This window comes from Aptenodytes forsteri, unplaced genomic scaffold (genome assembly GCF_000699145.1).
Source record: "Aptenodytes forsteri isolate BGI_AS27 unplaced genomic scaffold, ASM69914v1 Scaffold325, whole genome shotgun sequence".
NCBI classification, from domain to species: domain Eukaryota; kingdom Metazoa; phylum Chordata; class Aves; order Sphenisciformes; family Spheniscidae; genus Aptenodytes; species Aptenodytes forsteri.
The window spans coordinates 2,772,990-2,799,832 of NW_008795575.1; the positions used below are offsets into that span (position 1 = coordinate 2,772,990).

Below are 26,843 nucleotides of genomic sequence, written 5' to 3' on the forward strand. Positions count from 1 at the left end.
GGGGGGAGTGAGCGAGCGGCTGCGTGGTGCTTAGTTGCCGACTGAGATTAAACCACGACACAGATAAAACAAGAAATTGCAGGCTTCCCATACAAGGAAGGTTTTAGCTCCTTTATAAAGGTTGGGACAGCAAAGCCGTGGCGCAGGCTGCCTGCTCTGGGTGTGAATTCCCCATCACGGGAAACCTTGCAGGAGAGGTTGCCCACAAACCTCTGTCAGCTGTGACACAGGTATGTCTGAGTCTGCCTTGGGGAAGAGGCATGGATTAAATGACCTCTCAAGGTCCTTCCAGACCTGTTTCTCCATGATTCTTAGAGACAGGATCCCAGGCTTGATGGATCTCTGGCCTGACCTACAGTGACAGTTCTTAGATGTGTCTGAATACATACATTGCATGCATTTCTCTCCCACTACAGCCCCTGTAGACTGCTGCAGTAGCATTCAGGGCTGAATAGCTCTTTAGCAAAGGGCAGAGCCACTGCCAGGGGCATTGAGTGAGGCAGAGATTTGCAGTCTCGATCAGAGTGTACGTTGTCAGGCAGGGCAGACAGAGAGCTGGGGAAATCTGCAACCAGGAAGAAAGTCTTTTTGAAAAAGACATGTTTTCTCTGCTCCTCTGTGCAAGCAAAGATGGTGAGACATCCTTAGTGGAAGCGTGGCAGCATAATTTCTAGTTTTTGGGGTTGTCTTCCCCCCTGAGCTGTTTTGAATGAAGAGGACAAGCCAGGACAATATCTACAACCCATGCTAACCTGCCCTTGCTCTGAGGGCTGGTGCGAAGGGAGGGGATGCTGCACTCCCTGGAGGCCATGGGACAGGCACAACTCATTTTTCTTCCCCACACATAGATAGATGATGTCTCACACGTCGCTGTTACTCTGCAAGTGCTTTTGGCTCTCTGCTCATGGGCGAACACTGCCTGCACACATGCGGTTTCTCTGCTCCCCCCATCCCCCAGTCATCGTGTATGTTATCTGCGTGCATGTTGCCAGTAGGCTATTCACTAGTACTTTCCTACCTACTAGTTTACATGGTTGTGTTCACAAGAGTCTTTCTGAAATACAACAGGACTATATAATTATGTAAATGCACACATGGCTATGAGAGTTTTTCAGTCTCTTTGGGTTTTAGCGCAAATCTCATGACACTTGCTGGCTTATTCCCCTTCACTCTGAAGTGCTTGCTGCTTTAACAGGAGGCTCATATGAGCACCCCAGCTTTTCACGTTAAAATGAAAAAAGAAAAGTGTGTTTCTGGATATCACAGCTGGCAAGAAGAGCTTGAAACAGGCAACAACAAAGGCTTCGAAACCTAGAAGGTAAAGGAAAATCCAAATGCTGCCTATTCTCTGTAGTTTTTTACTTGGAAGACTTTTACACCAAGATCACAGTTCTGGGGCCAAGTCCGACTCAGACATGGAGATAATCTGTGGAAGGCAGTACACAGCTAAGGCTTATGTATAGCAGTGTGAGAACTGCCATACCGATGTGTGTCTTGACATCTTTATGTCTGTTCTTGCCCATGTGAACCTTAAGCTATTGGCAGTTCACATGTCTGACTTTGGTACAGAGGCTTGGTCTGCTCATAGGTACATTGAGTTGAAAAACATGCTTGTGAACCTGCTTATGAACTTATCTGTCGCTGCAAATGAAGTACACCCAGACCCTTGGTCCCTTTTTATCTCGATCTAAGTTGTGCACATTGCCATGGTACCTCAGTGCCTTCATCTCACTATCAGAGCATTACATCTGAGTCTGTAGCAATTTGCATTGCCAGCTGAGGACCATGAAGAACCAAAGAAGCGTTTCCAGGTGGAACGGGAACAATGATGCATCACCCCATTGACTACGAGCCTTGAGCCCATGGGAACTGCCTGAGTTCCCAGCACCTAACAACTTATGCAAGCTACAGGTGCTGTAGGAAACCAACATACCTGTATATTTTATATCTGGTTGTAAATCCTTGACGATGTCTTTCCACAAAGGATAAGTAGCTCCGCGAGTGGTGGAAAGGCCCCCTGTCTGAAATAAGCCAATCAAATTCCTTGGAGACATGTTGGTTGGTAGCAGCTGGGTCCTGGTGGGAGGGCTGTACTAGTATATGGTCCCATATAAACAGGAGGTAGAGGAACTCAACAAGCCTCCAGTTCATGCTTTTCTGTCTGCCTTTTTCCTCTCATTCTTGCTCCATTCTGTGGAGTCCTGTTGAAAAAGAGAGGGAAGAGGAAGAAGGAATGAGAGAGAGAGAAATGGAGGAGAAAAGAGAGAGGAGGGAGAGAAAGATAAAGTTTTAAAATGGGAATTGTTTTGATCCTTTGACAACTGTCTCTCAGGGTGAGAATATACATGGAAAATCAAGTTTTAAAAGACTTCAGTCTGCCTGTGTTACAGCTTAGAGTATTTGACAGTGTTTTATTCATGTACCTAAGTGGTGCCTTTAACGTTCTGAGCATATATCACCTTTGAAATAACCAGGTCCTGACCTGAGACATCTCACCCCAGCTTTTCCACCATTTCCCTCATGAAGCTCTCCACAGTGCCACAAAGGCGAGTGAAGGCTGGGCGCAGAAGGTGGCCACACCCTAGGCTACAATTACCCCATTATTGTCCCTTTAATGCTGTGCCAGAGAAATGTGTCTTCTGCTTTCATGTCTCCCTGATGATCTGTAATCCATACTCCATGCAACCTGAGCAATCTATAAAGACCCAGCTCTTACTTTAAAGTGTTGCCAAAAAAGAAATAAAACAAAATAATTATCCAGGCGTCAGTGATGAGCACATGCAGACACACGGACACACGGACGCACACACATGACTCTGAAATCCTGCCAAACTTTGAAAGATAAAAATCACCTCAACCTGCTTTCCTGCCTGGGTGTTTGGGAGGTGTGTGTCTGGTGGAGGGGGTGAGGTTCTGTTGCTATTTTGATTACAGCAGGACCTCAAGGCTCTTTCCAAGATCAAGGCTCTGCAGGGCGACATACTGAACATGCATATTCAGTGTCACAGATTTACTAGGGAGCTTAAGGGGATGCTTCACACCACCTGGTGCAGGGCATGCTGTTGCTCACATGATGGGAGAGTGGCTGTCCTGCCGCACCCCCTCATCAAACGATGGCTGTGGACAGCCCTGCTATGAGCCAGGTCCTCTCCCCAATGTGTTTAACGGCTAAACAGGCAAGACATATGATGAGTGGGAAGGGAAACAGAGGGGTGAAATGCCTTGCCAAAGGTTACACAGCAAGCCACAGATACAGCTGGAAGAGAGCCCTCGCCTCCTGACTCCCATTTCCAGTGTTTCAGCCATTAGATCATCCGCCTCCGCAGTCATGCTGTTGGCGCGATGCCTCTCTCCGAACGAAGCCATGTGCTCCGTTGGTGGAAGGTGAGCGGCTTGCTTAGCTGGCACCCTGCGCCTGGCATGGAACCCCTCCCCTTCTGCTTCCTAAGCACAACGTGGCTGCAACAGCAGCCCAGCGTGCAACGGTTGTGCTCCTCATCGCTGGGAGTTGCTGATGCTGCTCTGAAAAAATCCTCTCCATACACAGGACGTGTTCCTCCTCCTGCCCACCTCCTGCCCATCTGGCTGCCTTGCTGAGTTTTGGGGGGGATGTGCCAAAACGGAGGGCATGCCCAGGTAGGCAGAGGAAACTTGAGGCTGCATCCCCCGCTCTGGGAGCACAAACCTGGCCAAAAGTTGTCCTCAGGACAGGCGATACCCACCTACGTCTGCAGAATATAGAGCAGAGAGACTGTAGCTACTCTTTAAAGGAGGAGAAATTAGACTATGCAGAGGTCTGCTACTGTGAGATTTAGTGTCAGGCTTATTTGTACATCTCCAGAAACCCTTCTGGTTTTGAGTTTGAGTCCACCATAAGTACTGTGAAAGTCCGTAATTCCCAGAGAGTAAAGGTTTTGCTAAGAGTGTAGGAGAGGCCAAGCCGAGGTGTGCTAGGGGTGCCATGCACGTTGGCAGCACTGCGTGTGAACGTGAGACCTTGGCTGGTGTGAGCAGCATAGCATAGACCAGAGGGCATCAGCATTTGTGGCCAGTGTGGCCATCTCCTCAGCTCCAGGAGCCTTCACCGGACGCATGACAAAGCTGCAGCCTGTGGCAGCGAGCGTGCATGGCTTCTGCGCGGGCGGATTGAACCCTGGAGTGCGACGGGGAGCACAAGTGCCAAGTGTGTGTGCACGCTGGAGTGTGTGGGAGTCTGCACGTGTGCACAGCATGTGCTTGTGGAGCTGCAGTGAGCTCAGCAGCACTTGACAAAACAGAGTTGTGTAAGTCTGGTTAAAAATGACAGTTAGCTGTTGTATTACATGAAGAAATGAAAAAAAATTAAGTATGGGAAAGTCAACGAATGTTCGCTTTTTCTGTTGGGCACATACAAACTTCTTTCCAATTGCAGATAGAATATTACTGTTATTAAACCTAATGGTACCTGTAGCTCCTGACTGAGGAGGTTGTTCCTGTTCTGGAGGCATGTGTTTAATATTAGCCTTCAGCACTGACTCCTACTTCATCCATAAATGTGGCAGTTCTTGGTGCTTTAGTCCCTCGCCTCTCAGAAAGGAGTGTTTCTATTTTACCTTACAAAACTGGGCTTTGGGGAGTTTCTAGCCCCACATTGAGGGGAATACAGTATATTCCAAGTGGGCTACAGTACAGCTTTGTACTGTACACAGTGTTCATGAACTCCAGGTGATTACTGGGAAATGCTCCCAGCTACATCCCACCCTCGGCATTTCCAAATTCCAGTTCAGGAGTTCATTTCTCCTGCTTCTCCATCCAGGTTGCTTCTCTGCCTTGCTGCTCTTTGCGTATCTACACCGTCCCATCACAGTAAGCAGCTGCAAACTCAGCATATTTGCCATTAGATGGGTATGCAGATTTGCTGATGATAACGATCAGTTGTTCTGTACACATTGTCCAAACTCGCTTGGTTGCCTGTTCATTAAACTCATCCATAACTGCTTCCTTCATCAGCCAGCCTGGATCAGTTTTCCTTTAAACGTTTCACTTTCTATTGTATTTCTATTGCAAAGAGAGGAAGGGAGCTTTTACATACCAAAGTGGAGTGATAGCTCACCTCCAGTTCCCAGCACATTGCAAGTGTGAACTTAAATATGAGAAGAACCAAAAGAAATGGGTTTCAAAGAAATCCCAGTGTGTCCTCCCACATGCAAGCATCATACATTGGGGAAATATCAGCTTATAAATTCCCCCCACGCACCTCTTCATCTTCCCTTCCTTTTCTTTCCGGTCAAAGTTAGAGTCAGGATGATTAGAGTTGTGATGGGTCTTAACCAAGGGTTAAGACATGGGGAGAACATGCCTTGAGATCACTAGAAGAAATGGACACTTCTCCAGCCTGGTAGCTGGCTGTGAGTATCAGTGCTGAGAGCAGGGAATGGTGCCTGAGGCAATGGAAGATGGCAGAGTGCAATTGGGTCTAGACAACTATCACACCATCAACTTTAATTTTTTAGTAGTATCTTTTTCCTCCCTGTAGCTGCTGTAGAGATGTTGTTTTGCATTAAAGATTAATACACACCACGGGGCTGGTCCCCATGGAAGCTATAAAGCTTACTAAAGTGGGATTATTTTGTGTCTAAGGCAATATTGTGAGGTGCATTCAATCTCACTCCTAACAAGTTTGAATCTGAAATTAATTTGTTAGGTGTCTTTATGGGGCTCCACTGATGTAAGATATGTTCTGGGGATTTTGCAAAAGGGACAGGGGAAGAAGGGGCAGGGAGGCCATGTCTCCAAGTATGTAGCCTTTGGGTAGGAGACCCAAGACTAACTAAAAGCTAAATCTGGCACAGAAGCAATCTCTGCGCTAAAGGGGAGGCTTGGGGGAGTCAGACTCTGGGTTTTGATCCAGGAATCCCACATTCTGCTCAACTCGGCCCCAGACACCCTCTATGATCTTGGGCAGTGCCCTTACATGCTTTTTTGCCTCACTTTCCAATTATCAGCATGGAGACACATTAGTATTTGTTTGACTACTTGGACCATGAACTTGTTGGAGATAGCACCTAGCAAAACGCAGTCCTGCTGCCACATGGCTCACTAGATGTTCCTGTCCTATAAGCAATGAATGACAACCATCTCATGGTGTCAGCAAGCTCTGTAATGCAGCAGTTAAAAAAAAAATCCAAGCTACAAAGCCCATTTCCACTCAGGAGCACTACAGAGCAACACAGTGATCTGGGTCCTTCTGATTCATCTCAACAAACATGATCATGCAGTTGACACATCTGTTAATAAACATGGTCGGTGGGTGAGCTAGGACATAGGCTAGAGTACAGTAAATAAGTACTGGGAGAAGAAAATGTTAGATGTACTGATTCTGAGTCACGTTACAGTCAGTTTCCAGCATTGTCCGTCATGAAGGTACATCCATCAGTGCAAATGGAGATTTCTGTTACAACCCCTTTTAGTTTGTTAGGCGGTTTAAGATGGCCTTATTCTAAGCTGAATTCAGCCTGGAACATTAAATGTTCCTTGTCTTATGACTCTTCAGGATTCTTGGAGGAAAAATGGGCAAGTACTTTCTGTAAAGTGCAAGTTGTATTTGAATGTACACTTAATTTCATCGTGATTGATATCTGTGTGTTAATTATATTCTATTTTAGGCAATACCTTTGCTGTCACAAGGCAGTGCCTTTTATCCAAGGAGTTCAAATTGAATTAGAGACATTAATTAAAGCTCTCAGCACTCTATAAGGCAGGCAAGTGCTGTTACTCCCATTGTTTCTTGAAATAAGAAGAAAGGAATAAAGCTGGGTGTCTACTTAGCCACTTAAAAGGTAATTTTTATACAGTGGGATAGCTCAGAATGATAGATTTTGCACAAAATGATACTGCAAGGTCTGTTTCATATGACGGAGGCTGTGTAGCCCCAGATCACTGCTATAAACGTGAAGGCAGAATGCAGGAAATCTGATGCTCCATCGCTTGCTGTAAACACTCCACTACTCCTCTGCCTCCTGGGATTTTCTACCTTTCTTCTAACCCCTGTACCTTTCATTTATCCCTTCTATTAGATTCAAATTGGTCTTGCACACATCCCTTCTGTTTTCTCATGCTCATTGTTGTAAACTATTTCCATCAGAAATGCAGACTCAGGAAAGAGAAATTACTGAACACGTTATTTGCAGTAAAGAAATAAGTCCCCTATCTCTTTAAGCTTCATGCACCAATAATTTTTTGTTGTGTCCCACATTTGGTTCTTGGCAGGTTGAGAGAGGTTTCTGCCTGCTGCCATTTACCAGAGGGAAGAGGCTAACAATTGCTATTTGTATCTGAAACACTTCTGTTCTGCAGCAACTTCACACGCTGCTTTAGGATGCTGATAAATTAGAAAAAGACTAAAATGTCAAGGGAGAGATGAAACAGCTTATGTTAGTTTAGAGCTCGACCCTGTAAAGTGACGAACATCTGACCTCATTTTAGCAAACAGCTTAAGAGTATCCTTAATTTTAAGTATGGGAGACACTCTCCTAGATTTTATTCAACTATCCCTGCTTTAAGTTAACTGTACACTCACATTCCTGCTAGACAGGTAACTACTGCCCTACACCTTCAGGATTTAACTCGTGTTAAGTTGCTGGGTGCAACTGGAGCAATAACATTTATGTCCTGCACCTAATTCAGAGATGGCTCATGAAAGTGCTGGAAGGTAGTTACTGCCCGTGAAGCAGCTTTAGCTGTCCTTTGGAAACGCTGGCCAGCAATCCAACCAAGCTGAGGACATCTTTTGTGTATCAGTGCCAGGGGAAAACAGGGAACATGGATGGAAAGGGATGGGGAATCCAATCTGTTGGGGTTTGTTAAGTCATATGAACTTCTGTGGATAAACCTGAGCCCTGGGAAAACAGAATTTGGCCATTTCTGCCCTAGATGTCTTTATAGCTCAAACTACAGAGGCTGATGTCTGACTAGAGTCAGGGATGGAGCTGCAATTCAGCAGTGGTTCTGCCTTTCTGGATGACTGTGGCATGCAACGTCCTAAAATCCCAAATAGTTGCAAAGCTATTGCTTTATGGAAGTAGGATTTCTCCATTTCAGGCAGTGATGGGTGAATCCCTCCCCAAACCTGGGTAATTCTGCACTGATCAGTGTCTAAATTTGCGCTTATTCTTTAACCATTTCAGTTTAAAACAGGCATCAGTGGTTAGACCTGGGGGATATTCATCAGCTGAAACATTTTTGGCTGAGGAAAGGCAAGGAAGGAGGATGAGAAATACCTCTCAAAAAATACCAACAGTCCACGAATTCACTTCACTTTTGCCAAATTGTTCATGCTGAAAAAAATAATGATTGGGAGATGTCAGTGTTTTGGTTGTGAGAGCACCAAGGGGAAACATTTCCAAATCTCTATCTGAAACTACTAGAGCTTTTTCTTTTTCTCCTTTTGATTTGTCTTTCCAGCCTCTTAAGAAAGAATAGTGATAAAAATATTTCTTTTGACCCCAAATGACTTAGAGGAGAAAAGGTGTTTTTCTTTTCAGTTTGTCAGCGCTTTGCTTACAACTTGTCAGAATATTCAGTGAACCAAAAACACACTACAAATCCTTCGTTATTAATGCAGTTCAACCAGCAGCCTAAAGGGAGCAGGTTTTGTGCAGAAACTCTAATTACTCCCTATCTATAGCGAGGCGAGAATCACACTGGTAACAACTAGGTACCTGTTTTCAGCTTGTTTGTCCCTGCATTTCAGCTAATTATAAACTACTGGTGTTGTTATGATGAGGATGAGAGGCAACTTGAAACTGAAGAACTGTGGCAGGCGTGCAACCTCCATCAAGTCACAACATCAGGCGGTGCTGGACAGAGGGAATTAAAATCCATTAGTCCTCATCATAAATCTACTAGCCAAGGTGCAAATGCCACCGCTCTGAAATCCGGGATCCACAGACACTTTGTTCAGGGCTCTACTTAGAAACGGGGATCCATCTCACAGCGCTCAGTAGATTGGGAACTGAATTAAAAGGTTCTTCTGCATATGCACACAGGTATGTGGTGAAGACTCACATTTTGAAGACAGTCCTGCCAAATCTGAGACTGGAACGGTATCGTGCTAGGTGCTGTACAAACGGAAACCAGAAAGGCGGTCCATGCCCCAAAAAGCTTACAATCTAATTAGAAGACCAAGGACACCAGATGGCCAGGGACAGATGGGGGAACGCAAGGGAACAGTGAGATAATACCGCTCAGCGGGCCGTGGAGCAGTGGTGTCAGCACACCAGCAGCCCTACTGTTGGCAAGATTTTGATAGCTATTGTCATAAATGAGAGTTATAAATAGGGAGGCTGGATAATGAGCTAGCTTTGTAGATGTTTGTGAGGAACTCCTCTCATTTGTGAAATGGCAGAGATAGAATGAATATAGATGATAATAACAATGATAAATTGCACTTTTCTGAGCTGCTTATTAAAAAAAAGATCTGGTGGGTAGTGAGCAGTGATTTCTATTAAACACTGCCTTGAACTTGAAATTATTCCTACTATTATTAAATTATTGTCCAAGCTAGTCCACTTCCCCATAATTTCGTTCTAAGTTACACAAAAATGCAGCTCTACCTTCTGTCTTCCTCAGTATTTATACACCTCATATCAAAGTCCAGTAATCTCTTAAGTGTTAATAGGTTTTTATCATTGCAGTAGCTTTAGGATATTAGGAAATGCTGTTTTTCCCATTTTGCAGAATGGGAATTGAGGCATGGGGTAGATTAATGGCTTGTCCCAGATCATTTTATAACAGCTTCAGGAATTCAACCCAAATCTCTTAAGTCTCAGCTCAACACTATGTCTCCTTGCAGTACCCTTCCTACGCACCTTCATGCTACTATTCCAGAATTAGCCAAGACTTGCCACAGAGCTGCTTTGAATTTTTTTGGATTGCTCATTTTATGTCAGAAAAATGCCAATTCATCAGAGGCAAAACAGTTTGTAGAAATTTGTTGATTTAAAGGAAAAAAAAAGCATTTTGATAAAGTCAGCTTTTCTTTGGAACAGAATGTGTCGAGTGCTCTGTTTGGAAAGGATTTGTTCAAGATTGTGTTTTGTTTTTCATTACATGTTGAGTAATATACATTAAAAATCAAAATGAAGTGTTTTCTTAAACAGTATGTTTTGACTGAGCTAAAATAGATTTTGTAATTTATGCATAAAAGGAAATGTTCAAATTCATTTAATACTTTTCTTGTGTTTTGGAACAAGAAACACCTGCAAACCATACACAATAAACGGAACAAAAATCATAGTATTCCCTACAATTTTTACTGGAAATTTGAGAAATTTGAGTAATCTGAAAACTAAGTTCAGAGAGGCCTGTGTCGGAGTCCAGAAACCCTGGTTTTTGCTTTCATGCTTGTTCCATTCTGTGTGCCAGCCTTGCCTTTCTAATATATTCCATTGCAACAATTTGGACCTGTAAGCAGAGAGCTTGAAGGAAAAAAAATCGATGCCAAAACTGCCCTGAAGAGCAATAATGTAATGTTCAATCCAAAAGGTCAACTGTTATCCCACACCTGACATTCTTTGCAATATTTTTGTTGTTCTGAAGTTCATTCCTGGGCAGGGACTTTACCACCACAGCCACGTGGAGTGATCCCATTCCACAGAGTTTGGGAAATGCAAGCTAACACTGCTTATTCTGGTATGCTAGGAAGCTGAGGTTACCTAACGATCCTTGCAAATGATATATCATCCTGTTTTTCTTGTCCCTCGGAAAGGAGCTTAGCTCTTGACCTCGGTCTTTTGTGTTCCTCAGCCCTTACTGGAAGGGCGGAAGGAGTTAAAATCCACAGGCCATTGCTTCTCCTGGTAAAGCTCCTGCTGCTTGGATAATGACAGCCCTGCCTGCCAGGATGAAAAGCACCATTTAACTCAGCGCTTCCTATGGGCACCAGGTTCTGCCACCATTCATGCTGAATGAAGCCAAGGGAACCAGGGGCAGCTGAAGAGGGGAGGGAAAAGGGACCCAGAGTTGTTGAGGGCTGCAAATTCTGGCCCCGGGCAGATCCGCCTCTCTTATCACACTGAGCAGATGGAGAATTTGCTGTGGCCGTAAAAATCTCCCTGTGAATTTAGCCACACCGGCTCCTGCAGCCACTGCCTTAGAACCCTGTGCAACAGTCCTGCCAGGCCACTCCAGAGACAAGGTGAGACCTGAAGCACAGACTTCTTCTGCAGAGGAACAGAGCTGTAACCAGAACCAGGGTGAGGGTAACTGGTCACTGGCGTGGGCTTGATACCCCTACAACTACCTGATGAATGCTGCCTGGTGACTGAGAGGTGTGTTAAACCGCTGATTTAAGTATTTAGGACAGATTCCTTTAGTGCATAGGACACTGGTCTGAGACTGAAAACATTCAGGTTCAGCTCCTTCTACTGCCCTGCCTCCCTGTATAGGGGAAGTTATATGCACATTAATGCACAGGAGCTTAAATTCAGGCTAGAAATGTGAGCTAGAATGTGTAATAACCCCAAATAACACAATTTTATTGGCAGCTTCTGAAACAGAAGCCAGAAATCTTGAGTGTAGGTCTCCTGCTCTAAGCATGCATCTACGCAGGCTCTGCAGTCGCAGGTTCTGCTGGAAGGTCTATTGAAGTCAATGAGCCTTGGGTTGGATCTCATTGCAAAAAGATAATCAAATACCATATTAACTCTTAATTCGGAACAGTATATTAAATTAGAAGCTCAAATTAACCTGAAACTGCATTTATATAAGAAGAAGATTTAAAATCTGTGTATCATGAAGGTGGGAGAACTCCTAGCCAAAGCCGTTCTCACCATCCTTGAATCCCAGAGCCAACCTACCTGGAGCACTGCATTTCAGCCTACTCCCTAAACCCTAAGCCTGGGATTTCCACTGAGACAGAAGGATGTGTGGAAAATAAAGCCATGTCATACTTACCAGCATTAATCTGTCAAACACAGAGGGCTGTCACTAGCTAGACCCCAACCAATGCCAAGAACTGAAAAATCTCAGAGGATATTGAGAATCTGCACTGGCATCTCACCATCACAAATAGCCTCTTCCATCAGCGCACCAATCCTGCAACACAGATGTGCTAAAAACTGAAGGAACTCAGTCCTTGCTAGGATTAAAGTCCAAAACCACTCAGGTCTGAGCATCTCAAACATTAAAGCAGTTTGGTACCCAAGTTTAAGGCCACCTCTAAGCTGTGAATTTTATTTATTTCCTTCTTTGAGACTGTTCTGCTCTGTGCTAAATCCATCTTCTGACCACCTGGAGCGTTTGAGAGTCTTGGCTGTGATGCTTCTCTGTTTAGATAGACTGTAAGTAGAGCTGGTCAAAAAATTTTGACAGAACAGTTTTTCACAGGAAAACGCAGTTCTCTTGAAATCGAAACGTTGCATGGGAACATGTCAATTTTGACAAACTTTTTTATGTTTAAAATGTCAAAACAAATCATTTTGATTTTCCCTCTTCATTTCAGTTATACTGTAATGTTTCATTTTGAGGAGATAAACACATTATTTTTATGATGTTTCAATTAATTTGTTTTGACATTTTTATGTATTTTGTATTGTATTGATACATGTTTAAAATATACTATATATTGCATAAAATGTTTGATGGTGTTTTATTTATTATATGTGTTATCGTTATACAATGCTAAATGTTTCCTATAGCATTTCAGTGCTTCAGCACCACAGAAACAGAAGCTATTGATGGTCTCAATTTATTATTGCCTTTGAATTTTTAGGCCATAAGAGCTTTGTGGGAGCATGGTTCTCATTCAAACTGGAGCTTAAAAAAAACAACCACAAATCGAAAGGCGAGAATTTCCCAAGGAAATAGCACGTCCATTTTCCAAGCAGCTCTGTCAGCTCAATGACTGTATAGCACGGCTCCAGTCCCCTCTGCACATCAGAAAACCAAATTCTCTGCTTGTTGGGGAAAAAAAAAAAAAGGAAAATGTAGATTTTCCCAGAGTGGAATTTGTGTGTAATGTTTTCATGAGCACCAGGGATTTAAAAGTCTGAATACCATTGACATCCTGGGGCCTTTGGCTTCCAAACCATTTATGTACTTTTAAAAGATATATTCCACCTCCTTCTTGGAAGTCTACCTAATTTTTTTTTTTTTTTTCTTCTTTTAAACCATATTTTTGCTCCTCCGTGCATAGCAGAGGGGAATTGCTACCCATGAATTTGCACCATCAAGTCTGTGCAGGTGGTGGTAAAAGTAGGTTGAAAAAAAGGGCAAGGCGAGTGGCAAAAGGGAAGGAGAGAATGGCAGCACGGAGCAGAGCCTGTAATGAGGCAACTCTATTGATTCTTCATTTCATGGATGAAAATGTCCCCAACGGCTCCTGTGCATTCACTGCAGTTCGATAAGAGATTGAGGGCAGCGGGTCTCAGTACCGAGGTCTGCACACTGTAGTGCTGCCAGCGCCTGTTTGCAGGGCTGAATGGCAAGAGGACAGAGAGTCCATTTTAAATGTACGTGCAGAGAACAATATATACAAAGGCAGGGCCATAATACAAAGCTGTGCGTGATGGTGGATGGAGCAGGAGGCAGAGCATGGCTAAGCGTGACCACCTTCATTTCCCTTCTCCTCCATTTCATCAGGCTAAAAGAAAGTTTAAATAGGTAGCAAGGGCTGCTCCTTCCCATTGCAAGGCTGCCAGCACCCCTCGGAGAGAGGGGTTAGTCCCAAACACCACGTGGGCTTTGCGAGGGTGAGCATGGTGTTTTGTGCAATGGGAATAAAAAGGAGAAGCATCCCCAGTCTTTGGAGGTTTATTTAAAGTAGCGGGGGCCTTTTCTGTCTTCTTTTCCTCTTAAAGGGACATGCCTCTACCGCCAGGCGCTGCAGTTTGAAATCTGAATTCCCCCACGCAGCTGCTCAAAGTGCACCTCTGCATGCAGATTCGCCTGGTTAGCTACTGTTGCTCCAGCTGGCCTGTCACTACAGATTACAGCTTTTTGCTAATAGTGAGTACTGCTGTAGTCTGAGACTTCCATTAAAAGCTGATATTTCCACCTTCCCGCCCCACAAATGGCTCCATCCCAGCCGACATTTCTGTACGCGTGGCCTCATCTCTGGGGTGGGAAAGGAGCAAAGTGCCTCAATTTGTTTCTGTGTTAGGCAACAATGGAACAAGTTGAAGGCAGATAAAGATGTTTGAGGATGATAAATTTTGAAAACTGTGGATTATTTACTTGAAAGTTGATCTTATTCCTTGTCATCAGCACATCCGTAATATTGTAGCCCCATCCCTCTGTCAGCAACAGTACAACTGAGCACTGAATTAACCCCCTGGAAGAGTCCTTGGGGGAAATGCTTCATTACTCCAAGCCACACTGTGGAGTCTCTTTGGAAAGGAGGAATGCTCCTGCAGGGAGAGATTGCCCATCCATGCCAGACACTGCAAATCGCTAGCCCTTCATTGCCAGAGGCTTTGAAGGCTGCTGACAGATCAAAAAGAATTGGCGTGGACACTTGACCTTTCTCCATTGCCAGGAGGAAATCACTGACCAGGAAGGATAGCACATGCTCTACTAGGCTCTACAAAGGGAGGGAAGAGGGACTGGAAGAATTCAGAGCTATTTGTAAAACAAACATTGCTGCTTCAGCACAACCTGTGCAGTTGGCCAGCATTGCCATCACTCGTGGGCATGCTGAAGGGGTGAATTCCAGTTTGGCATGTGCCAGGCACCATCACAACTCCTCCTGCTCCAAAGGGAACATTCAGAATGAGGCACTGCCCAGAAAGCTTTCTTGTGGATGCTGAAAGATTCACACCTTTGCAGGCTGGGAACAGAACAGGACACGCAAAACTGTAGTTTACAGTTTCATTGGCACAGTGTCCTGCTGAAGGGAGAGAGCAGTCCCCTCTACCAACATGCGCACAGCTGACTTCTGCTAGATTTTCCCCACTGCTTGATAGATCCCACATGCCTGTGCAGCCTTCCAAAGTAACTCTGTCTGAAAGCAATCCAGAGCAGGCGTCACATTTGTTTCTTCAACAGCGTGACTCCCAGAAAGATCCTGTGCAATCAGCTCGCCAAATCCAAATCTGAAAAACACCTCCATCACTGGTCATGATTAATTAATTCTGCTTCGACATTCCCCAGGGCACCTAGCAGCTAGTCAGAGCTGCCAGAGAAAGAGACACTGCTGTGAAAAAGGAATAAACAGACTTTCCTCAACTGCAGCCATGGAATTAGATAATAAATAGCTAGCCAGATAAATAATTTTCTGTGAGTGGTAAATCAAATGCAGAACAGGAATACAACTAGCTGGCTTATCCCTGTGAAATCAAAGGTGTTTGGAAGGAGTTTCCAAAGAAAGAAGGGTACTTAGAGTCTACTGTGCTCATGAAGACATAGCCTGAAGTTATCTATCATGTCTAATGTGACTGTTTACAATGACAGACAGCTATTCCTGGACATTTTATTCTTGGTATAATATTCTTGGACCAAAGCAGCTCAAGGAAGCTTCCTCCTAATTTACATTTATGTTTTCTCCCTCCTCCTGCCTGGATTGCAGGCTAGACAACATCTTTGCTCCCCCAGCATCAACGCGGTTTCCCGTGTGTCTTCAGCCACTTCTCCTATCGTACCCTTAAATGCATCTCCTCCCTAAATTCATATGCTCTGTCCAGATTTGTCCATTAACCACACAACAGAGGCTCCAGTGACAAAAATGTTATTCTGCAGGACTTGAGGAAGTCAGCAGGAGTTCCAGCAACATCCCGGATTCAGGTACCAACCCTGTGATGTGCATTGTACCAAGCAGATGGCGATCTAATCCCTGCCAGCATGCAATGCCCAGTGCGCAGAGAGCACCCGTAACCCCTGTCTGATTGAATATGCATATTCGCATCTGATTTTGCTCGAGCACTAGAAGTTCCTGTGCACAAACTCATCCAGATGAATCAAGTGCGAGACACCCAGGTTTGAGGTTCTGTCACAGCAAAGAGGAGAAATCTGTTGGTTCCCCTTTGCCTACACATCTCCCAGTCCTGTAAGTCTTTGCTCTCCTTTTGACCCCTGTATCCCTGAGGATACAGGTCCCGCCTTTCAGATACCCTTATGCTCTCCTCCTTAGAGGTTCGGTTTGGACTCTGCTCCCATTGCAGTGAGGTTTCTGAGCTTGCAGCTGGGTCCTCTGCCTTCCTGCACACCTTCACCTGGAGTCTGAAATCAGTTCAGATCACTCCCTTCCCTCCCTTTTCGCTACCCTTCTCCTTCACCCACCTTGCTCCTTTATACATCGCAGCGGGCACAGCCAAGACACATTATTAACACTTGCCACTTTGTTAGTAATCTTCTACAGGAGGAGCAGAGGAGGAGAAAAGAGGAAAGCATGCAAAAATGGAGATGAAGGAAAAGTCAAATTAAAAGAAGAGTAACAAAGAATTGAAGGTGTGAATGAGAAAGTGCAGGAATAGAAAAAGTATGAGAAAAATCTAATGGGTGAGAAAGAGATTTATAATTAATCCGCAGTCTAGTGAGAGAGCAGGGGAATGGAAGTCAAGACTGTAGGCCTCCCTATATGCTTCTGCTACTGATTTACTCTGTGACTTCAGACAAATCTTTTTATTTTCTCCTTTTATCTCCCACTGCTCTGTACCCTTTGAGTATATGTTATTTGAGGTATGAATTGTCTTTAACTGTGTGTCTTTAAATGTGTGTAGCATAAAGGGAACTGCAATCATAGGCACTGAAGATGCGAGACATTATTTTTAACACATACTAAAATTAGGCACAAAAAAGTGCTTGGGGATTGACTGACAATGTTTACTAATTCAGGTTGAATCCATTAGATAGTTCTTGTCAAAAAATGGGATGGGAAAAAATTAAAAGAATCAAAGTACATGACTGCATTATTTCTTAACTTAAATGTTTCATATGCATGTTTACAAAGTGGATGTAGAAGGAAATGAAAAAAATACCAAACAAAAGTAAAATAATGCAGTTGTGAAAAAAAGCTATGCATTTCTGCAAAATTTAAAGTTTTGAAATTATTTTCTATTCTCCTTTCCTTCTAGTCCCACTTGTAAAAAAAAGTCTTTTCATTCTTCCCCCACCCAATTATGTTTGAATTGCTAAAATTAATTTTTTCCCTGAATTTTTTGTTTCAGAAACAAACTGACAAAAAAAAAAAGAAAAAAGAAAAATCATTGTTCACCTATCCCTACTAGGAATGACAATGGTTGTCTGTCAGATCTTCATAACAACATGAGGGATCTCAGCAAGGCTGAATTTCTGTGAGTTTCTTAAGCTGATGACTTTCATAGTCCTTTGCTCTCTTCTAGTCTAAACCTGCATTCAACAGAGAACTTAAAATAATTAGATTTACAGAAAAATAAATGAGCAAATCCTTGTATCAAAAATGAGAGAAAAATTCCCAGAAAATAATCTGAGAGAGACTAGATTTACTTTTTTCCATTAGAAATTGCCATCTACTGCTGTTTTAAGACAGTCACAGCATCCCTTTTTTCCCCTCTATTTCTCTGAATTCTTTCTTTTTGCTTCTCTTGTTTCTCCTTTTTTTTTTTTAAGCACCACTATCTCTAACATGTAACCAAATAGGCATGAGGTCCCTACAGAAAATTGGAATGTGTGATGTCCAAATGCATCTGACATTAAGCAAAAAAAAAGTACAGCTCCCTGCAATCAGCCATCCCTAATTCAAACCACTGAAGTGTGCTCTGAATGAGATACAGACACGCAGGGATGGGAACATCATGTACTGGGGTTCCTGCTCCTCAGGCATCGTCTGGCATCAGTTTCTGTCTGATCTCTCGAGCATAGGACCCTGCTCACAGCCACCCACTGGCAATCTCAGTCCCGGAGGTATTTAGGGAAGCATCACCTGCTTAGCTTCCTGCATCCAGTGGATTTAAAGAAAATTAGGCACATAAATAGGAGTTAGACATCTAAATATCTCTGGGTGTTTCTACATTGTCAAAGAACTTGGCTCCTGGGTTCCTTAGCCATAGGCACTGCATTTGTATTAGTTTGCTTTTGGGGTTTCTTCAGGAGGAAAAAAGCTTCCACTAAGAAGAAACCCAGTTCTGGGTATATTTTGCTTTATTAACATCAGTTGCGGTCAATATGAGCAAGCACAAACCCTCCAATGGCTTATCATCATCTTCCACAGTCCTTCAGCACTGTCCCAGAAGACACTGCACGCTCAAACACTGTGCACGTGCACATGGGGCACGCAAAATGCATCCTGAGCATCTTACCTCAAAAATACTGCAATACTGAGCTGGAAATCAGCCTTCATATCCTTTCAAGAGCTTGGAATTTTAAAATTACACCTAAAAATAAAATCCAGAGTGTATCTCAGCTCTCCTGTTGATTTTCCCCAGCTCCAAATCCTATTTATGGAGGTCTGCAGACAAGCAGTAATGCTGCGCAAGGGCAGCAGAGTGTGTATTTGTCCCCAGCCCTTCTGTCCACCTCTATTATGGCACCTGGGGGAGGGTCACGCCCCCAGCATCAAAGGAGTGTCGCTGTTATCAGAGACATGAAAGTTTTGGGGACTGTACTTCGCTGGTCTCAAGGCTCTACGGAAGAGCTCCCTTGGAGGAGCAGCAGTGAGAAAAAAAAAATGCCATGGACAAAATTTCTGTCTTCAGACTTGAAAGCAAACAAAGTAATGAGAAGCACTGCAGGAGAATCCACTGGTAGGAAGGACTTATCAGCCTCTTTTGCTCTTCTTTTTAATGTAAGCAGCTTTATCATTAATTGCTATTTACTGCAAATGCTGAAGTTGGTAAAAAGACTAATATGCTGCACTGAAACAGCAGTCTTTATTCAGGCTTCTTAAAGCACAATGCATGTATGTGTGTGTGTGTATGTGTGTGTGCACATGCACGCTTGCACACTTCATTGTGCGTGTTGTGTAAGTAAAAGCCCCATATATGTGTGCAAGGGAGGGAAAGAGATACAATTAGCATATTCTTCCTTTATATATTCCAGTAAAAGGCCAACTTCATTAGTGGTCTTAGGCAATGAGAAAAAAAATTAATTCAGGCCAGACTTCTAAACATCGAGCCGCTTTGCCGGGGTGGAGGGGAATTAGATGTAAACCAGTGCTGCTTTTGCCCAGCACTGGAAATGTAAAGACTCAGTACTGCTGAATATCAGTCTTGGGGGCACTACATTTCCTGAGGACACGGATTGCTGAATTCTTAAAAAAATCCAGATTTTTCCTCATGCCAAACTTGGAGCCAAGTTCCCTGAGCGGTTCACATACACTGTGTGAGCTGGAGGGCTCAGAACCACAGCACTGACTGTAAGAAATTCAGCTCCTGTGCATGGGAACACATGCATTTAAAAAGCTCTTCTGAAAGATATCAGCCTAGGTGACCTGCCCAAGGTCATATATAACATGTCGGTGACAGCATCGGGGTTGAACTATCTTGCTACAGTGCTGATTTATTCACACAGTGCCGTTGCACCCCAAAACAGCCACCGCTCCCAGTCCACTGCTATCTTCCACTCCTTATCGCAGTCTCCTTAGAGACACATCTGTCCTGTGCTCCGTAAACCATAATATACCTATAGTCTTTTATTCACTATCCGTCACTATGCAGTTTTATTACAGATTCCTGAATTATCCAAGCTAGTCTACAGTCTGATTATTCCTGCCAGCCATTCTCCCTTTCGACCCTCGCCTCACCTTTCAGCCTTGTCAGTGTTTTAAGTCTTCCAGGTACTTGAAATGCAGGGACAATTCTGATTCCCGGGGGGAAATCCAGCAGAATTTCACTGAGGCCAGTCTGCTGGTCTCTCTCTCTCTCTCTCTCTTTTTTAAATGTGGATGGTTGGAAATCAGAAACTAGCACTGGTCTCTGCAGTCACATTTGAACCAATCCGTCAAGAATACTAACTCACAACTGCCATTTTAAAACTCTGATCCCCATTCTTGCCATCTATAAAATTTTATTCCCCTTCCCTTCTCTGCTCCTTTCATCAGAAATCAATCTTCCCATAATGCAGGTAAGCTGCAATCCTACCTCATAGGTTTTTTTTTTTTTGCATGCATCTTTCTCATGCATTTTGTAGAACGAAAGCTCCCTTGCCCATCTTTCCCCTTTCCAGCCAAGCCTATAAGCACAGTAATCATCACACCTACACAAGACCTCGGCAGATTTGCACCCCCCTGTCACATCTCTCTCTTGTTTGCAATCCAGGAATCAAAGGAATCATTCGTCCCAGTGTGGTGATTTGTCTCAGCATTCACACACTTGCCTTGCCAGTGAACTTTGTGTTCCTACCTGCCAGGTCTCCTCTCCCTCCCTCCCAGCCCCAGTCATGCATCTCTCTCAGAGCTTTATTCCATCTAGAGTATACGCTTTCCTCACAGCCATCAGCTTTTCATCCTTCCCACCTTTCTCAAGGAAATACAGTTTTATTACCTGTCTCAGCCCCAGTGCAGCTGACTGTGGAAAAGTAGTCTCCTCTCTGCTCACCTGGTGATGCTTTTAGCCACTGGGCACGTGGCCCTCAGAAAGTTTCACCTGCCAAAGCTGAACACCCCTGTCTGTTTGTATACGACAGCCTGTTCTCTCTTCACCCGACTGTCTGTCTATGGCAACAGGAAAAAAATGGCTGATATGAGAGGAAGAGTATGGAGAAAGGCAGGTTCCTCTTTCCTCCCACCAACATGGTCCCAGTGATGGTGGGAGACCGCAGGCATGATGCAGGATTGTGCCCAGCACATGGCAAACAGGGTAGACCTCTGTCTGGGGAGGGCATCTTGGGACCCTTTGGTGCATGGGGCTGTGGCACTGGAGAGAAAACATGGGGAGAGGAGATGGGACACTAATCAGCTCCTTACCTGATCTCTCTCCACTCTGTCACTCCTACCAGGCTTGTTTGGTTAAATCTCTAGATGCACTCAGGCATTTATCTCTGCCGCAGTCTTCCTGCGTAAGCTTGGGCAAATTCTTTAAGGTGACTTTTTACAAACACCTTGCAGGCTGATTTTCCAAGTGTTCAGCATATCCGATATATCTGCGATATTTAAGGCCCTGTTTTCTAAAATGTTCCATTACCTTGCCACCAACTACTTTCAAAATCTGTCAAGGCCAAGCCCGATCTCCTCTTCCTGCAAAATTAAATGCTTCCACTGGCTCTAATAGGCTTTGAATTGATCCTCAAGCCTCGTCCTGCACTTCCTCTGGTACAGAGCAGAGGTGACGGCATTCCCTGTTTCTTTTTCTCCTCCTCTGTCTGGACTGCAGGCCGTCTAGGACAGGGAGCTTGCATCTGTACAGTACCTAGCACTGGGAGACTCCAGGCTCATCTGAGCTCTGCACCATCCTGCAGATAACGATGGTGATAGAGGTAACTGAAATGTGCAGCTCAGGGTCATTGCAGCTGCTTATAACCACCCGTTTTATGTCCTACTTCAATATCTACTGTAATCAGTGAAATTACTTTTGTGGGAGTTGATACAGAAGAAGAGATTGTTGGATTGATATTCTGCCTGGCATTGATGAAAACCTTTTTATAATATCTTAATCCAGCACCCACAGAAGCAATTTGCTAATCTCTTGCTGACTTAGCTTCTAGCGGGATCGAGCATATCCAGTCATACTACCTGGCCAACCATATTATGTTCTTTCTATGCAAAGAGAAAATGTCCTTCCTGACCCCAGAAGATGGTCAGCTTTTGCTTTGAAGTATGAGATCTGATTACCATTGTCCTAGATTGCAGAGCTGCAAATGCTATTAATTGCTACAAAGTTATGTAGCCTTTTACATTTCAAATCCATCCAGACTTTCATCTCAGCGACATCCTGCAGCAGGGAATTGTGTAGCTTCACTCTACACTGAAGAAAGGACTATTTCCTTTTAATTTGCTTTAAAAGTTGTGCCCTTTAATTTTGATGTGTGCCCTTGTTCTTGTATCATCAAAGCGTTAAAATGTTCTGATCACTTTTCATTCTAACCTTCAGATACTTTTGTACTGGAACCCAAATGTCCCTTCTTACTCTTAGCTTTCCCAAACTAAATAAACTATTATTTCCAGGCTTTCCTTATTTAACTTGTTAATATTTGTAAAGCAATTTAAAATACATTAATATGGTTCAACTATAATATCACCTCTATTTTCCATCCTTCCTTTTAATGTCTCAAGCATCCATCTAATTTGCTATCAATCTCCATTGACTCTCCCTCTGATGATATGTTAGTCTTTATAATATCCTGGGGAATATTTCTTCTGCCTTCCTGACCAGCATTTTGGAACAAAGAAGCTGAACTGCGGCAAATCATAAACACGATTCACTCTGCACTCAGCATGTGTATGGGTTTGCTGTTGCTTAGACTTTGATCCTGGAAACAGGTTTAATTATGTCCATGGAACTGTAATTAAAAATTTGTCTATGTGATGCAGATTGCAGGATCAGGTCCTTGCAGTCATGATTGCACTGGGTCAGCGACACTTGAGCACATGTTTGAACGCAAGCCTATATTTGATATTCTTTGAGCAATATCTAAGCACTCGACTACATATCCTGCAGAAGTGGGGCCTGCATGCCATTTAGACAAGGGGTATGAATCGAAGTCTATCCAGTCACAAATAGGGCAGAGATGGACAGTAAGAAATGGTTATTCACTCCTCCTCATCCTATAGAAAGTTGGGAGACACCCAAGGAAATTATGTGGTACCAAATCTAAAAAATCCCAAACAAAACACTTTTGCTCACAACTCATAACTAATTCCATTACTACAGAATATTATGAAAACCAAAAGCATAAAAAGACTCAATAAAGAAATAGCCATACCCACAAGAGCTAGGCTTCCTGGTGACACTGCACATGACAGTCCTGAGACAACTGCTGACTTTGCATGTCCCCAAACAGCTGAAAGGTTATCCCAGGGTTGATAGCACTCATCCATGCCTTTCTGATCCTTTCAGTGTCCTACTGTTTTGGTTACACCACTTTTCGGTTTTTCCCAGTCTTAACAAGGCCCGATCCAGCTCCATCACCAAAACATATCACTCCTTCCTCCATGTCACTAGCAAATACTCCGAGCAACACATCCAGTTCCAATCACTGTATTTATCATTAACTCTTGTCCCCCAAAAAGCAAATAAGAGGATTGATATACGTGTATCTCTAAATGCACAAAAAGAATTTTATCAAAATACTTACGAGAACTCAAATTGCTGCTATTAGGTTACCTTAAGCCAGCACCATACAAATGTTGTGGGAGAATCCTAACTGGTGGCTTTTCTCTGGCTGATTAGATTTGTCTATTCACTGGCCTAAAATATGGCACAGCAACACACCATCGTTTTCAAATACTTTATAGTTCTCTTTTAGGAGAGTGGAAATGGCAGATAAACACATTATCAGCATTCTCAGGCATAAAACAGCGAAGCCTGGAGTTGTTTTGCAGAAGCAACTCCGAATTTGGACGACATGACATAAGTGATTCTAGAAATAGCTGCTGGTCTTAAGGCTGCGTTACATGTATCCTCATTGCTGCTTTTTTATCTCTGTTCACAATTTTAACACAAACATTATGCTGTCTTTGTTAGTTCTTTCCTTTGACTTTCTCAGCATTTCTCAAGCATTCTTCAGTCTCACCTTGTACCTCTTAAGCTCTCCCTGCTCCCTCAAAACACACCCTTGATTTTGACTGCAAATATCCCCCAGCACAGAGCAGTGCAAAAAATGCCTGGAATAACTCTAGCATCCTCATATTCTAGGCAAGGAGGTGGTCTGAGCCAGGAGGGACCCATAGCCAAATATGTACCCCAGCATATGTCTGAGGGCTTTGCTTACCCGCTCACCATCTGTACCTGCTTGAAGCACAGTCACGTGCTGAAAGTAGCCAGGCTGCTCTGGCACTTGTAGCCTGCCTCACTGCTATTTATTCCACTGATCCCAGAAGTCCAGCTAAAGATTCACACTTGCTCATCCTGATTCTCCTGCCTGCCCTGAATCGTCAGCCTCCTCCCTAGGGTCACAGTTCATTTCCTTCCATCCTTCCTTGGTTAGTTTTAGTTTCTTTGTACTTTTCTAATTATTGCTCTGAACTATTGAACAAACTTCTTCTATTTATTCTTCTGATCCTGGCAGCCACACCTGGAATGTACTGCCTGCACAAGGCAATGGTTTTAAAGATCACCCTCCCCGTCTTCCACCCTGCTTAACAAGTCAGCATCCACAACTGCAAGGATAAATTACCACAAAGGTCTCCAATGTTAGCAATGTATCTGACAACCTCATAAGCAGCTCCAGCAGGGTAAAGAGATGGCTAAATGGGATCAGTTGTGCCAACTCAGGACTTCTAGCCAAAACTGCATCCAAAATCATGATGGACACAGCAGAGTCTAGAGCACAGGCCAGGTTCTAAATCATGCTCTAAGTCAAACCCTAAGAAAGAGATCCTCACTCACCATGAAGCCAGTTAACTCCCCTGGCTTTGACAGGCTGTGATGATTTACAGCAAACAGTTCCGAGCTTTTCATAGGTACTCGCTGTACAATATATTTCAGCTGTAATATGCATAGATATAAAAGTCCAAGCTATAAGAAGACCTGTCGTAAGGCTCCAGGCTTTATCTTCCATAAACACAAGGTGAAAGAGCGCACTTTCTATCAGGATAGCCATGAGACAGGTCCCAAGCATGAAGACACTGCAAGAACCAGAGCCACTCTGCTGGAAATCGGGTGGTACGGGAGAAAGGATGGGAGTGTGAGAGCTCCCTCTGTTCCTATATTCTGTTTTGATTTCCAACAAAAAGCCCTGGAGCAAATTGTTTTTTCTGGAGCTTCTCCTATGTGTGAGAACCTCTCACAGCTTGGTTTGCAAGCTTTTGTGTCATCGCTTGGTATGTGTCAGCCCAGAGCTGGCTTTGTTGTAATTTGTGAACCTCTGGGAGGAAAGATGTCACTGTGATGGCAATACTCCATTGAACAGTGCCCACTGCTAACACACAGAGAGAATTTGTTCTAGGGCTTGAAAGCCATACTGGTGCTCCTGGCACCTGAGTTTCTACCTCTGCCCAGCATTTCTACCACCAATATAAACAGTGAACAACAACAGTATGTGCCTGGCAAAGGCTATTCACTCTGTCCTCCTCCGGAGGCCACCATTTGAAGCTGGTTTAGATTATTTGCTCCGATCAGCTGCTGCTGCTCTGACTTACTGTTATTTCTATTGCCAGTGTAAGAGGTGATCCATCAGCAGTGCAACTAGTTGTTTTTCTGAAATAGGAGCAGGGAATCGTGTGTATGAGAGTTCAAGCATTGGGGAATGCTGTGTCAACACCTAGAGACATGCCATCACCAAAGCCATGGGGGCATTGATGCCGCCATGGGCACGACTCTCACCCAGCATTGAGCTCTGAACGGGCCTGTCAGCAGACACAGCAACAGCGTTTTGCATAGCTAAGCTCTGTCAGCTGCGCCTTGTAGGCAACAATAAAATGGATGTAGAGCACATGACTTCAGAAGAACAAACAGCAAAAATAAATAAGTGTCTTTCTCTCTCTCCTGTGATGCTGCTTGCAGGTCCTGCCTCAAGGCTGCAAGAAAACAGCTCACTGAGCCGGGAGCTGCAAAGGTTTAGACGTGATGTGTTAAACTCCCCAACCACAGAGGGAATCCTGGTCCTGACTCTTAGCTCCTTTTCAAAATGACATGATTATGCCCAATTTATGCCACCTTCACTTAGGATCTGATCCGGCATCCCTGAAGTGAACTGGAGTCCTTCAATTGTCTTCAGCCCAGTCTAAATCAGCTGCTCCTCTGATTTCTGCTCTTTCTCCTGTTCCTCCCTCCCACTAGTCCTAGCACTTTTTCTTCCCTGAAACAGTACAGCTTAGCCCGTCAAGTCAGCAACAGCTATCCTACGCCTACAGTCGAACGCTGGTGAATGTCACCTCATTTGTCTAGTCCAGCTCTGCCCATATTTGACTCTCTCCAGACAGAAGAAGCCAGTGGATATATCCAGTTTCCTTCCCCAGGCCTCTCTGCTTGATAATGTTTCCCTTTTCCACACTGATTACAAGCCGCAGCCTGCTGCAGCCCTGTCCAGCCGAGCTCCGGTCCCAGCAGGTCGGCTGGACATGGCAGTACAGAGGGACAGTGAGCAGGGAAAAACCTCCCCTGGCATCCGAGAACAGTCTGAGGTATCGCATATAGCTGGGAGGAGATGCTCTGCCCTGACTCAGCTCAGCACCATTTGGTAACTCAGCATCCTGCTCCAGGCGGCAGCCATCTTCCAGGCAAGAGGAAGAACCGCAGGATCAGACCACGGTCCCTGGGTCTATTTAGCAGCCAGATCTCTCTGTGCATGGATATTCTCCCTTTCTGGGAAGCTGCTCTGTGTGGCCTGGAAGGAAATGGGCCAAGGTCCTTATGGTTGTTAACAATCTCGTGATACTTTTGCAAGAGGGATGGTGTAAATCAAACCACAGGGCACAAGCTACCTAACTCCGGGTAATTTATATTCTGCCTCACTAAGTTCATCTCTGCACTTTCAATGCATGAAGTGATTTTTCACTTCCCCTGTAGTATTTGCTGGCACGGAAAAGCTGCTGGGCTCTGTCCCAGAAGTAGCTGCATTTCATCACCGGGTAAAAGATTCCTGCATGTATCGGGCCGGATCCTCAGCAGAACTCCCGTACGCACCAGCGGGTTTGCAGCGGGAAGGGATCCGGCCCAAACCCATTCAGCTGCACCTGGGCTCCTTGGAGAAGAGAGCCCTGTTGTTATTTATCGTTCACCCCCCTCCCGACCCCATATTATTATTAGCGCTTGGCTCCAGCCCCGCGAGGCCGGGGCAGGCAGGGGGGGAGGCGG

The 26,843-nt window shown here is 44.2% G+C and overlaps 1 protein-coding gene across 1 annotated transcript in view; it reads right to left on the minus strand.

Annotated features, from left to right (window-relative positions):
• Positions 1–26,843, minus strand: part of BRINP1 (BMP/retinoic acid inducible neural specific 1) — a 91,161-nt gene that overhangs the window by 60,976 nt on the left and 3,342 nt on the right. Inside the window, exon 2 of the mRNA XM_009282257.1 lies at positions 1,934–2,201. Coding sequence (XP_009280532.1) covers positions 1,934–2,151 — 218 coding nt within the window. The 5' untranslated portion in view covers positions 2,152–2,201. The remainder of the gene's footprint in view (positions 1–1,933; positions 2,202–26,843) is intronic.